Raw genomic sequence first — 13,748 nt, 5'->3', positions numbered from 1 at the left:
TCTCTAATTACCCCAGAGTGATTGACATAGAAACAATATTCTTTTCCCAAAAAAGGAAGTCCAAACCTCTTAATATCAATACAAAAATTTATGACTCAGTTTATCGAAATAGATTAAACCCAACAAGGGTACCAAAGATGAGGATGCTAAACATACTTTTTTTAAGCCTGAATAGACCTTGAACAAGGAAATACATTTTAAACCATTAGTTAATATTTTTAATGCTTTGACATTTGATATAGTTTTATATATTTGATATAGTTATAGTGATACCTCATTACAAATTTTTTCCCATTGTTATTTTACAATTGCAGTTTTGCCTATGTTGTGAATCTCAATCCAAACTTCTGACCTGCAGGTGGTTCTAGACTACCCCTGTCCAACCTCCAAAAGATTGAGATTCACAGGCTTGGATGCTGTTGCAAGCCTTCCATCAAAATGTTTTGGTCGGGCTGGAGAGATGGCTCAGAGGTTAAGAGCATTGCCTGCTCTTCCAAAGGTCCTGAGTTCAATTCCCAGCAACCACATGGTGGCTCACAACCATCTGTAATGGGGTCTGGTGCCCTCTTCTGGCCTGCAGGCATATACACAGACAGAATATTGTATACATACTAAATAAATAAATAAATAAATAAAATGTTTTGGTCATTGTATTACAAGACATGAACATTTCCATTTCTGGTTGGCTTTTGGTGCTTATGGCTCTGACCCTAATTTTTAGCCTTTTTATTTTAAGTTAAAATATATTAACAATATAAAACATTTTATAAGCATAGATGTCCCACAGCCTTATAAATTTATTTAAAGATTTTTTCTGATAAAAATTAAAATCTCTTAAATGTATTTCTGCAATATCAAAAATAAAGGACTTCTTTGGTCCCTCACTCGACAGCACATACACAGCCTTTTAGATCTCAGCTGCTCCATTTCACTGTAGCTGGTGCTTCTGGTGGCTGTCACCTGGCACTGGCATTTCTAAACCTGTTAAGGTCCATTGTTGCAACTGGGACTTTAGTCCTGCCATACATTTGTAAACCTCAGCTGTTTTTTATAATCCCTTTAAGTCTTTATAACCATTATCACCTGGGTGACTCTTAAATTAACAAAGTCTAGCTGGCAGAGCAAGGTATATTTTTGTGTATAAAAATATTAAGGTGCAGCTTTAATACTTTAAATAATATATATTCAAACCTTGCTTCTAGAATGGGAAATGAGTCATCATGAAAAAAATCTGTCCCAATCCAAACTATCTTGGAGATTTGTTAGAGCCACTCCGTGTGGTCACCTTTAATCAAGATGATGGTGAAATCATGTGGCATCCATTTTTTTTAACTCCAGCAAAATGGCGATCCAAAATTTAAAATGGAATCATGCCTATGGTTTCTTTAAAATTTAAAATTACCCATGCATAGGTTTTAAGTTATCAATTCCCAGTGTTACTAATTAACTTTTAACTAGTTCTTTATCTTAACAGAATTTTGACCACATTTGAAAAAAATAAACTTATAAATATGAAGCTACAGAATGTTCACATAAACAAGACAGTTTTAACATTATCTATACCAAAAAATCATCTGAATTTCTGCTAACCCAAACTCAGTAACCAGAGTTCAGTGATAAACTCTGAAGTCAGGCCCATCACTACAGCAGTGATGGTGGCAGAGACAGCAACAATAGCCAAACCATTTCTGTCTCAGCTCCATACCTGCAAGAAAACCTACAGAGACAAACTTTTCAACAAACAAGCACATTCAGTATTTGCAGGTATGAGAAACCACACAAACACAGCTCGCATCCCCATCTGACCTCCTGTAACTTTTTATAAACCTTCAATCCATTTCCTCTCTTCATTCTTTCAGTCTCCTGCTTTCTCCCTCGCTTTCCAGACAACATAAAACTCTTACCAAAATCTTTCTTGTGGTTTCCCTCAGTAGTATATGCTATATTGTATGGCTACAATATTTTAAACAAGAACAGAAACATGCATATACTACAACAAAATAACTTTACATCACATAAAATCCTGTACCAGTGTGAAACATTTGAGACTAACTGTAGTTCTTTCCATACCTAACCAATAATAATTTGTAACCAGCCCCTCTAAATGATAGATATTCATAACTCATTGGATCTGAATGACCAAAGCAGCTCTGATGGAGGGAAGTCTGGCTATAGTGTCACAACAGGGCCACTGCAGCTCAGCACCTGTAGCCGGAGTCCGTGACCAGTGAAGCCAAACCTTGGTCAGGGCTGACAAGAAGTTGAGGCCCACAGCCCCCAGGGAAGACCCAGGGAATTCATCCACCAGCATGGGAGGGGGCAGGGTGGCATGCAGCATGGGAGGGGGAAAGATAGTTAACCTTTCCAGCCACAGCAACTAACCCCAGATTCTCTGTTCAGTGTTTGAAACCCTATTGGGGTGCATCCACCCGCTACAGCTGTGGCTGGCAGCCTTGCTACATTGTAACAACAGGGCTGCATAGCCCAGCCACCCATCCATACAAGCATGCTGCCCTGCAGCCTCCTGCTTGTATGGAGAATCTGCCCATGTTCCCCTGCACTACAAGCCAAGGCTGACTCCTTTTCATGAAATGTTTAAGGTGACAGGGTGAGGTTATTTGTCTTAATCCCTTTTAGGAAAATATACCCCTATGCTTATGGCCCTATGTCTAAAGTCCTGTTAATGATCCCAATATCAAGGTCAAAGATGTCACGATTTGAGTCTGTCCCACGTCGTCAGCGTCAGTCTAAGTCAGGACAAAACACAACAACACACAGACACACAGGACAATGGACAGGCAAATCCTCTTGGTGCCAAACAAACCAAAGAAAACAGCCTTAAGCTGTTTCGCCAGTGCAACCAGCTGGTCCATCTAGAGAACCAAGACATTGAGAGCATCCCCATGTCTCTCTACAGAACTAGGAGGCACATCCTGAGTGTCTCTAGACAGAACAGATACACCAGGAGCATCCCGCCAGACTCTCTACAGAAACCAGAGGGAACCACTCTCATACAGAAGGGCCCTGGGGACCTCTCCCCAGGTACCCCGCCTGTGATCTTTTCCTGCTTCTGCATAGATCATCTGCGGTGATAATGGTTGGAAATGAAGAACTTCTTTGGGTGGTCTGTTTCTATTTAGCATATCATGACAGGCTCCTACAGTGTCAGGTCCTTTTGTCCAGACACTGATGACTACTGAGCTGTTCTACTCTCCATTGGGTGGCGAGATCCAGGAGAAACAACCAGCGTCGCCCAGATAACAGGTTATAAAGTCCACGGAGTCCGCGGAACTCAGAGCCGCCCCAGATCCAAGATGGGGGCGATGGCGCCGCGCACGCTGCTCCTGCTGCTGGCGGCCGCCCTGGCCCCGACCCAGACCCGCGCGGGTGAGTGCGGGGTCGGGAGGGAAACGGAGTCTGCGGGGAGGGCGGGGGCGGCACCGGGGAAGCCGCGTCCCCGCGTGGCCCAGCCGGACCCTCCCGCCCCCTCCCCACCCGCGTCCCGAGCCCCGCGCCCCGCTCCCCTCCCGGCCCGCGCTCTTGCCCGGGGTCCCAGAAGCAGGGTCGGGGTCTCACCGCGCGCCGCCCCCAGGCTCGCACTCCAAGCTGTATTTCAACACCATCGTGTCCCGGCCCGGCCTCGGGGAGCCCCGGTTCATCGCCGTCGGCTACGTGGACGACACGCAGTTCGTGCGCTTCGACAGCGACGCGGAGACTCCGAGGATGGAGCCGCGGGCACCGTGGATGGAGCAGGCGGGGCCGGAGTATTGGGAGCTGAGCACACGGAACGCCAAGGAACAAGAGCAGACTTTCCGAGTTGACCTGAGGACCCTGCTCGGCTACTACAACCAGAGCAAGGGCGGTGAGTGACCGCGGTCGGAGGTCACTGACCCCTCCGCGTCCCTACGCACGGGCCGGAGTCCCAGGTCCGAGGTTCGGGAGGAGAGCGGGGACCGGACTCGGTTTCCCTTTCGGTTTAGAGTCCGCGGGTGGGCGGGGCTGCGGGCGTGGGTGACTGGTCGGGGTATGTGGGCGGGGCTGACCGCGGGGTCCCCGCAGGCTCTCACACCATCCAGTGGATGAACGGCTGTGAAGTTGGGTCGGACGGACGTTTCCTCCGTGGGTACAATCAGTTCGCCTACGACGGCCGCGATTACCTCGCCCTGAACGAGGACCTGACGACGTGGACGGCGGCGGACACGGCGGCGCAGATCACCCGGCGCAAGTGGGAGCAGGCTGGGGAGGCAGAGAGATACAGGACCTACCTGCAGGGCTGGTGCGTGAAGTCTCTGCTCAGATACCTGGAGAAAGGGAAGGACGCACTGCTGCGCACAGGTGCAGGGGCCACGGGCAACTCCTCCCTCTGCCCTCGGGCTGGGCTCAGGAAAGGGAACCCTCAGCTGGGGTCATGCCCCTGTCTCTGAGGGCAGACAGGGTCCCTGGATCTCCTGATCCAGCATGGCAGGGGCTGCACTGACCTCCCCAGGGCTCAGCCTTCTCCCTGGACAGCTCCACATCTGTCTCAGGAGGGAGGAGAGAGGATCCCGACATCACCAACAGTGGCTCCTTCAGTCTGCAGCCCCTGTCAGCCATGGCCTCTCCCAGGCCGGGTTCTCTGCCCAAACCCAGTGTCTGTGGACACTGAGTCCTGTCATCTGAGTGTGTCAGCCCTGACACACCAGGACCGGAGTCTCCTTCACCTGATGGGAGACATAGAGGCCCCTACCTTAGGCTGCTTCCCCAGTTCTAGAATACATTCTCTCAGATTTCTATGTGTCAGGTTTGCATCCCTCCCACACCCCAATTCTATCTCTTCCTACTATGGTCACGTGGGAACTTACAGGGAGCCCTGGACAAATTGTGGAAGATTTTTTTCTCTTCTTTTTTTCTTTCATTCTTTTGTATGTTTGGTTTTATTTTCGAAGTCGTCATTTTCCTTTCAGTGACTTTTCCTTTCTCTGGGAAGGTATTCCTTCTCTCACTCCCCTTGTGTTATCGTATGTATCCATCTGCACAAGTGCCATGGGGACTCACACTCTGGATTAGACAAGTTAAGTAAGTGAGTTAAGTTGTTTTGTTGTTGTTGTTGGGTTCTTTTTTTTTTTTTTTTTTTTTTTTTTTTTGACATGGTTTCTCCTTAGCTTTGGAGCAAGTCAGGCAGTGTTCCCTTTAAAGGAGAAAGATTCCTGGGAGCTTAGACTATTTTCTAACAGAACTAGCCATCCAGAGAGCCATAATCCTATGCACACCCCAGCCCCCTCTGACCTAACAGGTTACAGTGTAGCCCTAGTGAATAGGAACTGAACTTCCTCAGAGACAGGGTCTTCTGCACCTCCAGGACTGGAGTGACAGGGAAGATCCACACACCCTGTGAGCATCATTGTGTCCCAGTGACAGCTGCACTGGGCTGTCACCCAGGGATCCTGGGTGACAATACCTGGTATCTTGTTTTGTGTCCCCTTCCCGTCCCATCCCCCCCTCCCATCATCCCTCATCCCCCCTGTGTCCCTGCCCCCCCGCCCCACCAAGAGGCATAGTTTAAGGAGTCATTTTCTCTGGCTGAGTGTCACAGGTTCACCCAATAGTTCTACACATTTTGGTGATGGCTGTTCACTTGGTCAGACAGTTAATGCTGGTCAGCAAGATGGCCACAGTGGTTGTGCCTCAATGGTGGCAGCAGAAGTTGGTGGCACCTCATGTACCCCCTTGTTCTTAGTCTCTTCTTTCTGTGAATTTATTCACATATATAAATTAATTGTTTTCCATTCCTTCATCCTTTTCCTACATAACTTATGCTATAAAACATCACATAAGAAGACCATGTTGACCTGCTGGCTCATGTGGATTCCCTCTTAGCTTCTGGGTCCCCAGGAAACTGTGCAGTTCTGTGATGAGAAGACCAGCTCCACCTGCAGGTCACTAGTGTGATGACAGAAGTGTTCAAACAGTCACACAGTTCAGTGTCATCATTGATGTAACTTTGTCTTTGCAGATTTCAGTTTATCTTGTTAATTGTGGGATTTCTTAAAAAAAAAAACTTCCACATAGTTCCCCCAAAGGCACATGTGACCCATCACCCTGGATCAAAAGGTTACATCACCCTGAGGTGCTGGGCCCTGGGCTTCTACCCTGCCTTCATCACCCTGAGCTGGCAGAGGGAGGAGGAGGAACAGACTCAGGACATGGAGCTGGTGGAGACCAGACCTTCTGGGGATGGAACCTTCCAGAAGTGGGCATCTCTGGTGGTGCCTTCTGGAGAGGAGCACAAATACACATGCCATGTGCACCACGAGGGGCTGCCTGAGCCCCTCACTCTAAGATGGGGTAAGGAGGGAGTGGGTGCAGAGCTGGGGTCAGGGAAAGATGGAGCCTTCTGCAGACCCTGAGCAGGGTGAGGGCTGACAGCTGGGGTCATGACCCTCACTTTCCCTTCCTGTCCTTCCCTTCCCAGAGCCTCCTCAGTCCACGGTCCCCATCATGGCAGTCATTGCTGGTCTGGTTCTCCTTGGAGCTGTGATCATCATTGTAGCTGTGGCAGCTGTTGTGAGGAAGAGGAGGAGAAACACAGGTAGGAAAGGGCAGGGTCTGAGTTCTCTCTCAGCCCCCTTTAAAAGTGTCTCTGCCTCATTAATGGGAAACACATCCACACCCCTCATTGCTCCTGACTCTAACCTGGGTCTGCTGTCAGTTTTGGAAACTTCCTAGGATGGGGGCCTTTCTTAGTCTCTCACAGTTTTTCTTCTCACAGGTGGAAAAGGAAGGGACTATGCTCCAGTGTCAGGTAAGAGTGGGGGGCAGGATTGTCCCTGAGGTCTGTGGGATGAAGCTGGTTTATTTGGGAAGCTCTGGCAATACATAATAGCTCCTCCAGAAAATCTTCTAGGGGCCAATTTTTTACCTTCCCATGAATATATATGTATTTTTACCCCAGGCAGAAACAGTGACCAGAGCTCCGATGTGTCTCTCCCAGACTGAAAAGGTGACCCTCTGGGACCTGACTTGGGGAGGGGCAGGGTGGACATGATTGGGTTTCAGGGACTCCCAGAATCACCTCTGAGTGAGTGGTGGGTTGTTGGGATGTTGTCTTCACAGTAATTGTTCACGACTCTTGTTCTGTAGCGTGAAGACAGCTGCCTGGTGTGGATGGAGTGACAGACGATGTGTTCAGGTCTCTCCTGTGACATCCCGAGCCCTCAGTTCACTCTCAGCAATAGTGTCTGATGTTCCCTGTGATCCTAGGGCTCAGTGTGAAGAACTGGGGAGCCCAGCCCACCCTGCACACCTGACCCTGTCCCTGCACTGCCCTGTTCCCTTCCACTGCTAACCTACCTGTTCCTGCAGACAGGAGGGGACATCTCCATCCTGTCTCCTCCATGCTGCCCTGAGCTGCAGCCCCTGACTTCCCTACTGAAAATAAGAACCTGAATGTGAACTTGGTTGTTAATGTTCTTGATCTCAAAGGTTAATTGGCTGTAAAATAAAGGATTAGATAGAGTTTATGGAGGAAATAAATGGCAGCATGGAGAACCTCCAAGAATCTGTGTTCTGTGCTGTGTGCATCTGGGAGGACAGGATGAGGCTGTGGGAGCTGAGTGAGAACAGGGCTGTGCCCAGGTGGAGCTCAGTGCGTTGTTGGCTTTGACAAGGTCACTCATCAACTCTGTCCCCTCCTGGCTCTGTTCTCTTCATCACTTAGAACCAAATGCTGACATCTGTGATCACAGGGACACTGGGATGGCCAGAGCCTTGTCCTGTCCCCAGGATTATGAGCCTCCAGGGCTGCTGTGACAGGTAACCAGGGCTGCTGTCCTGGCTGTGATCTTTCCCTTATCGTTAGTGTTGATTTCTTGTCTTTTTGTTAGTATGGAGGACTAGGCCGGTTCTTGCTCCCGTAAGTGGTGTCTGCCTCATTATCCTGTGGGGTGTTTTAAGAGGTGTTTTCCATTCCTGTCCCCTCAAGGCCCAACTAGTCCCATGCTCTCAGGAGACTGCGGGATGAGAACATGAGCTTCAGTCTCCTGAGCTCCTGCCTCCCTCAGACCCCTTCCTGGAGGTTCTCTCCTTCTTTCCCATCTATCAGCATCTAACCCGGGTTGTAGGATGGGCAGAGAGGAGGGATCCACAGGGTCTCATCTCAGATCTGTCCTGTGTTCTGCCCAAGGTCCCCTCTCCCTCTCTGTCTCTGGGAATCCTGGTGCTGCCTTCAGTGGAGACTCAAGGATTTACAGGCTGAGTCTACTTAAGATTTATGTTTATTAAAAAACATGATCCAGGGACTGAAGAGATGGCTCAGGGCTTGAGAGCACTTGCTGCTCTTACAGAGGACCCAGGTTCAGATCCCAGCACCCACCTGATGATGGCTCATAACCATCCTTAACTCTGTTGCATGACATCCATTGCCCCTATGGACACCACAGAGATACATGGTACAAACACTACTAGCAAGAAATTCCCTATAGCTGGGTGGTGGCGGTGCATGCCTTTAATCCCAGCACTCAGGAGACAGAGGCAGGTGGATCTCTCTGAGTTCAAGGCCAGCCTGGTCTACAAAAGCTGGTTCAAGGACAGGCTCCAAAGCTACAGAGAAACACTTTCTCGAAAAACAAAACAAAACAAAAAAAAGGAAGAAAGAAAAGAAAGAAAACACTTGTAGATTTGTAGATGTAAAATTCATAAATTAAAACGATTGTAAATAATAATAAACTGATTGCCTCAGTTGATATTGGATCTCAAAAAAAGATTTATTTAGCTTATGTTTATGCTGCTCTATCTGCACATACACCTCCACGCCAGAAGAGGGCACCAGATCCCAAGATAGATGGCTGTGAGCTTCCATGTGATGCTAGGAACTGTACTCAGGACCTCTGGAAGAGCAGCCAGGGCTCTTACCCCCTGAGCCATCTCCCTGCCTCCACCTCTACTTTTAAAACCTGGTCCAGGTTGGCCTTGAGCTTATTCTGTAACCCAAACAGGTTTTACATCCCATGCCTCAGTCTCCCAGTTAGCTGGCATTACAGGTCCAAAACCATCCTGGCTTTTGGTTAGGACTTGGTCAGGTTGCTGGATGGTGGTTTATGCCTTCAATCCCAGCATTCAGGAGGCAGAGTAGGCAGATCTCTGTTCGAGGCTAGACTGGTCTACAGAGTGAGTTCCTGGACAACCAGGACTGCACAGAAAGACTGCTCAACCTCCCCCCCCCCCCCAAAAAAGGACTTGGTCAAGGAACTTCCTTCAAGCTAGAGAAATGGTTCTCAACCCGTAGGTCTCAACCTTTGGGGGTTGAAGGACCCTTTCATAGGAGTTGCTTAAGGCCAACAGAAAACACAGATAGTTACATTATGATTAATAACAGTAGTAAAATTACGGTATGGAGTGGCAATGAAAATAATTTTATGGCTGGGGTCACCACAATTTGAGGAACTGTATTAAAGGGTCGCAGCATTAGGAAGGTAGGGACCACTGCTGTGGTCTTCACTGGGCACATAAGCAGGGCAGCAGGAGGGTCTGGGTCAAATGTAAATGACAAGATGTGTGTTTTAGAGCCAGGTCCACCCCTGCCCCAATGTCTGGGTGTAGGGGTTGCATGCCCTCCACCCTCAGAGGAGCTGTGACATCCACCTAGGGACTGAGACAGACAATCCCAGAGAAATTGTGACATCCACCTAGGGACTGCCCAGACAGTCTCAGAGTTCGGCTTTTCCCATGGTAGCCCTCAGGACAGTGCCCAAAGCTGTCCATGTTCCCAGGCCTTGTGGCATGTGCCACCATCCTGGAGAGCTAAAAATCATTCCCCCAAGCAATTCACCACCCCCGGGGATAGAAGCAGGGACAAGTCATAGGTCATCACCCTCCCTCCTTCCTGGATACCCACCGGGCTGGGACCCGGATAGGTCTACAGTAAGGAAATGCTGGAGAGCTTGAAGGCCCAGGACAAAGGAGAGAACATCTCTTCCTCCTCACTCAAACCAACCCCAAAAGCATCAGACACCCCAGTATGAGAGCTGTGTAGGAGTTCCCTCTACAGTGTACACTACCACAGACTGCCTTTAGACTTTCTTTAACAAGACGGTAATGGGAAAAATCAAATGGAAAGCTTACTTGGGTGTAAGCAAGTGGGTGTCAGTGCTGAGACTGGGGGGGGGGTGCAGAAATCTTCCCTCCCTGTCCCTCTCTAAGTTCCTTAAGAAAATGGCTTTCTCTTGGGTTGGACTTGGAGAAGAATTTGGTTTGGAGGAAGCTGTGGGGCTCTTTGGGGGCCTACCTTACTAACCTGCCTTCTGGAAAAGCTCCTTGTGCCTCCCTTCTTCAAGCCTGCTTCCATATAAATTGTCTCTCAAGACAGAATGGGGAGTTGGGAAGTCCAGCCTGCAGTTAACTTGTGTCTGTTTCAACGTTCATGTTCCCTCCTCCTTTTCAAGTGTTTGGGGCGGGTATACTTATTTTATTTATATAAAATGTAAAGTGAATTCCTTTCTATTGCCTTTTTCACATTTTGTGCTAAAGAATCATTAGACTTCAGAGAGTAGTAACAGGGGAGAGAAGCTGTAAATCTAACAGCTGCTGGAAGGAGGAGAGGAAGAGAGAAGCCATGACCTTAGTTATAGAGTCCAGGAAACCAGACAGGCTCAGGGATGGAGTCTGCAGGTTCCTGCAGGGGGTGGGGCTGCAGAGAAAGGTAGACCCCAGAGGGTCAGCACAAGGTGCTTAGGATGTTGCCTGGTACCAGAAGAGAAAGTCAGAAGAGGCAAAGTTGAGCTGTTTGGGTTAGAGCTCAGAGCATCAGCCATGGAGCCTGCGGGCAAGTGCCTGCTCTTCCTGTTGTAAGGACCATGCGCTGACCCACACATGCCCACAGGTGCAATGACTCTGAATGCAGAGACTTTCTAAGGTTCTGGATGGCGGATGCTGCACAGGGTTGATGGTAATGTCTGATTCTGAAGGAAAATGCAATGTGGGATCAATGCCCTGAGACGGAGAAGACACCGTCTTACTTAGTGCTTGTGCCCTCGAGGACTGAAACCGGACTTAGGCTGTGAGAAGACCCAGAAGAAGTAGGAACTAGACAGCTGTCTTCCTGGATGCTGCTCCACAGCAGCCCTGCCCCAGGTGCTCCTCCACAGCAGCCCTTCCCCAGATGTTCCTCCACAGCAGCCCTGCCCCCAATGCTCTTTCTTAAGTCACATGTCTGTCCTTTTAGTCCTTCAGTCTTTTAGTCTTGTAGAACTATCTTGACATAATTGGCAGAGATTTGCCATTCTGTTGCGGGAACCATTCTGGTCTAAGAACTCCAACAGCAGTGAGAGAGGAAGAGTTGAGATGCCACCAGCGGAGAGAAGCCAGAAAGCTCCTGAAGGCACTGACTTCAGGTCCACCTGCATTCTTGCTTTGTACTCTAAGACCACACGATGGAGTGGGCAGGAAGATTTACAGAAGCCTATGTGGCAGTCAGCAAGTTGCTAAGGGCAATGACCCAAAGGTTCAGCTGTTCCTTCAGGCCCTTCTGTTCCAGCAGCCAATGAAGCCACACTTGGCAAACAGGCAGTACAAGCAGTGCTGTAAGTAAATGAATAGATCAGGGCCTAATCATTGCCCTTTTCTCCCTTATACTTCATCCCCTCCTTGACACTTCCATGACACATTATGAATTCATCCCGAAGAGATTGGCTGGTACTCCCGGCCTGTTTCTGTGTTGTACTTCATTGGCTCTTGTTTCTGCCTGGAACCTTGATTCTTCCTGACGATGTTTTGACATTTTCTCATTCTATTCCTTCCTGACTGACATCTATCTCATTCTGAAGAGGGACTGTGTTTTCCTGAACAGCAGTTAAGTTTTCCTTGGTCTGAGTAAGATCATCTGTGTTGAACTTGGGAGCGATTGCTGCATCAACAGTGACCGTGGCCCTGTCAGGGTCCCTGCCATCAGCACTGGAAAAAGCACAGGGGTCTCTTGTGTCTTGAACGTAAGGGGTGAAAGTATTTCTGGACCTCACTTCCTGGGAGCACATCTAAGTCAGAGCCGAGAACCCCAGCCTGCAGCCGTCCCCCAGACAGCAGGTGCAAACACTCCCATGGCAGGCACAGTGTGTGCCATTAGGGGCAACTGCTCTCTGAGCTAGTCTGGGGTAGATACTGTCATTCCCCCCACACTGGGCTTTTCCTATGACCTGCACATGTGGCCCCGTTGATCCTGTCCCTTTTGTACTGCAGCCGGGCTCTGGTTGAAGTCCTTCCCACCCCAGTATAAGTAGCCTGGTTTGCACGTGAGCATACCCAGCAGTCCTGGCCTGCGTAAGGAGCTCATGGCTGGCATTGATTAAACCAAGCATTTTCAGACATGTCTTTGAACAGATAAAGGGCTTTCTGTGGTCCGTTTCCACATTATTCCTCCCTGGTTCCCCTGCATCCCCCACAATCAAAGGACAGTTAGCTCCTTGTCCCTCTGTGGGGCTGCCTTCCAAGCCTTTCCATGATGAAGTCATGGATGACCAGTATTTAAGGTAAGACCAATGGGTCCCCTACAATCCACTCGTTCTTTTGTCCTCTGGCCAGATGTCCTTAGGATGTCACTCCTTGGGGCTGTCTCCACAAGGAATCCCGGTGTGATTGGTTCTGTTGTGCCCAAGTCGCAAACCCCAGAGAGACCACTAGGATCCAGTCAAGTCCAGAATGCAAAAATGCAAGGTTTATTCAGAGATCTATACAGCCAGGCCGGGATCTCAACTCCTATTTGTCACAGCGCAGTAGGGAAAACAGCCCCCTCATCATTTGGGGCTGACATTATACAGACAAAAACTTCAAGCCAGGTTCATTTTGGGTCAAAGGAGTTAGTCTTACATAACAGCAGGTGCCTTATCTCTAACAAGTCTCCTCCCCAAAGTGGTTATGCCTAGCATGCCTCCCATCCCCAAAGCCCTCCCCGAAGTGGTCGACTTTTCTGCTCCCTGATAGACCACAGAGCTAGGTGTTAACAGGTGGCCCTGTTGCCAGGATGTCAGGGGCACTTTGTGGTAAGCTCAGCGTCCTAGCGAGACATCCTGTTTCCAACCAGTCCTAGACATCTTGCATTTGAACACAGTGCACTAATTAGCTACTAAGCAAGCAAAAAGTTCCTTAAAATGTTTCATGTCCTTACAGTTCCACCATAGCATAATGAGGTCAGAGGGATGATCCATGACCGGCCTGTTCCGCAGTAGAAGCACCATCTGAAGGAGAGAGGGCAGAGCTCTGGGGGCAGTTAGATACATTGGTGGTGTCTAGGAACTGGAATTGCTCTGGACAAGGCTGCTCTCCAGACTGACGTATGTGACAGGAGGAGAGAGGCTGAGGGAGGACTGCACAGATCCTGTCCCTAGGATGGGAAGACATCGGGGGCAGAGCAGGACTAAGCTGTCGTCCCCATCGGAGGTCATTTTGAGCTGGGTCATCTCAGAAACTGGTCTGTGTGGCTCTCAGCCCATTCCTGGCTCAGGTCCTCAGCAGCCTTGGGGTGGGTGTGTTGTATCTGATGACTGACACCTCCAACTTTAAGAGCTGTGGGATGGGCCTTTCTGTTCAGTCAAATCTCTTAGGAACAAGTGGACATGGGTGTGTCCATACTCTCAGAAGTTGTTTGAGTCCTTTGGGGGCAGGGGTAGTGTGTGGCCAAACATGGTCTTTAAAGGAGAGCAACCACATTTACAAGGTGTGCAGTGCACCCTACACAGTGCGCATGGCAGAGATTCTGGACAGGGGAGGTCTGTTCTTTGGCA

General features: G+C 49.2%; 2 protein-coding genes across 10 annotated transcripts in view; both read left to right on the top strand.

Annotated features, from left to right (window-relative positions):
* LOC119822313 (H-2 class I histocompatibility antigen, L-D alpha chain-like) overlaps positions 1–13,748 on the top strand; it is a 144,862-nt gene that overhangs the window by 21,971 nt on the left and 109,143 nt on the right. The window lies entirely within an intron of this gene.
* Positions 3,288–7,537, top strand: LOC119822318 (H-2 class I histocompatibility antigen, Q10 alpha chain-like). Of its 4 annotated transcripts, none has more exons than XM_038341434.1 (8): positions 3,288–3,387; positions 3,593–3,862; positions 4,060–4,335; positions 6,049–6,324; positions 6,452–6,568; positions 6,749–6,781; positions 6,932–6,979; positions 7,120–7,537. In XM_038341434.1, exons 1-7 carry the CDS (start codon positions 3,315–3,317, stop codon positions 6,973–6,975), a joined length of 1,089 nt encoding a protein of 362 aa, XP_038197362.1. In that variant the 5' UTR covers positions 3,288–3,314; the 3' UTR covers positions 6,976–6,979; positions 7,120–7,537. The 4 variants fall into 4 exon arrangements, with proteins under 4 accessions (XP_038197362.1, XP_038197360.1, XP_038197364.1 ...); XM_038341432.1 differs by having other exon boundaries at positions 6,734–6,781; XM_038341436.1 differs by lacking the exon at positions 6,049–6,324.

This window comes from Arvicola amphibius, chromosome 9, assembly GCF_903992535.2.
Source record: "Arvicola amphibius chromosome 9, mArvAmp1.2, whole genome shotgun sequence".
Taxonomy (NCBI): domain Eukaryota; kingdom Metazoa; phylum Chordata; class Mammalia; order Rodentia; family Cricetidae; genus Arvicola; species Arvicola amphibius.
The sequence above is the reverse complement of the archived record's forward strand: the minus strand, read 5'-3'. Positions and strand labels throughout refer to the sequence as shown.

Excerpts from the sequence above, each read along its gene's own strand:
- LOC119822318 (XM_038341432.1), top strand. The coding sequence starts at position 3,315 with ATGGGGGCGATGGCGCCGCGCACGCTGCTCCTGCTGCTGGCGGCCGCC. Across the intron at positions 3,388-3,592 it reads CCCGACCCAGACCCGCGCGG|GCTCGCACTCCAAGCTGTAT; the intron begins GTGAGTGCGGGG and ends CGCCGCCCCCAG. Across the intron at positions 6,569-6,733 it reads GAAGAGGAGGAGAAACACAG|TTTTTCTTCTCACAGGTGGA; the intron begins GTAGGAAAGGGC and ends AGTCTCTCACAG.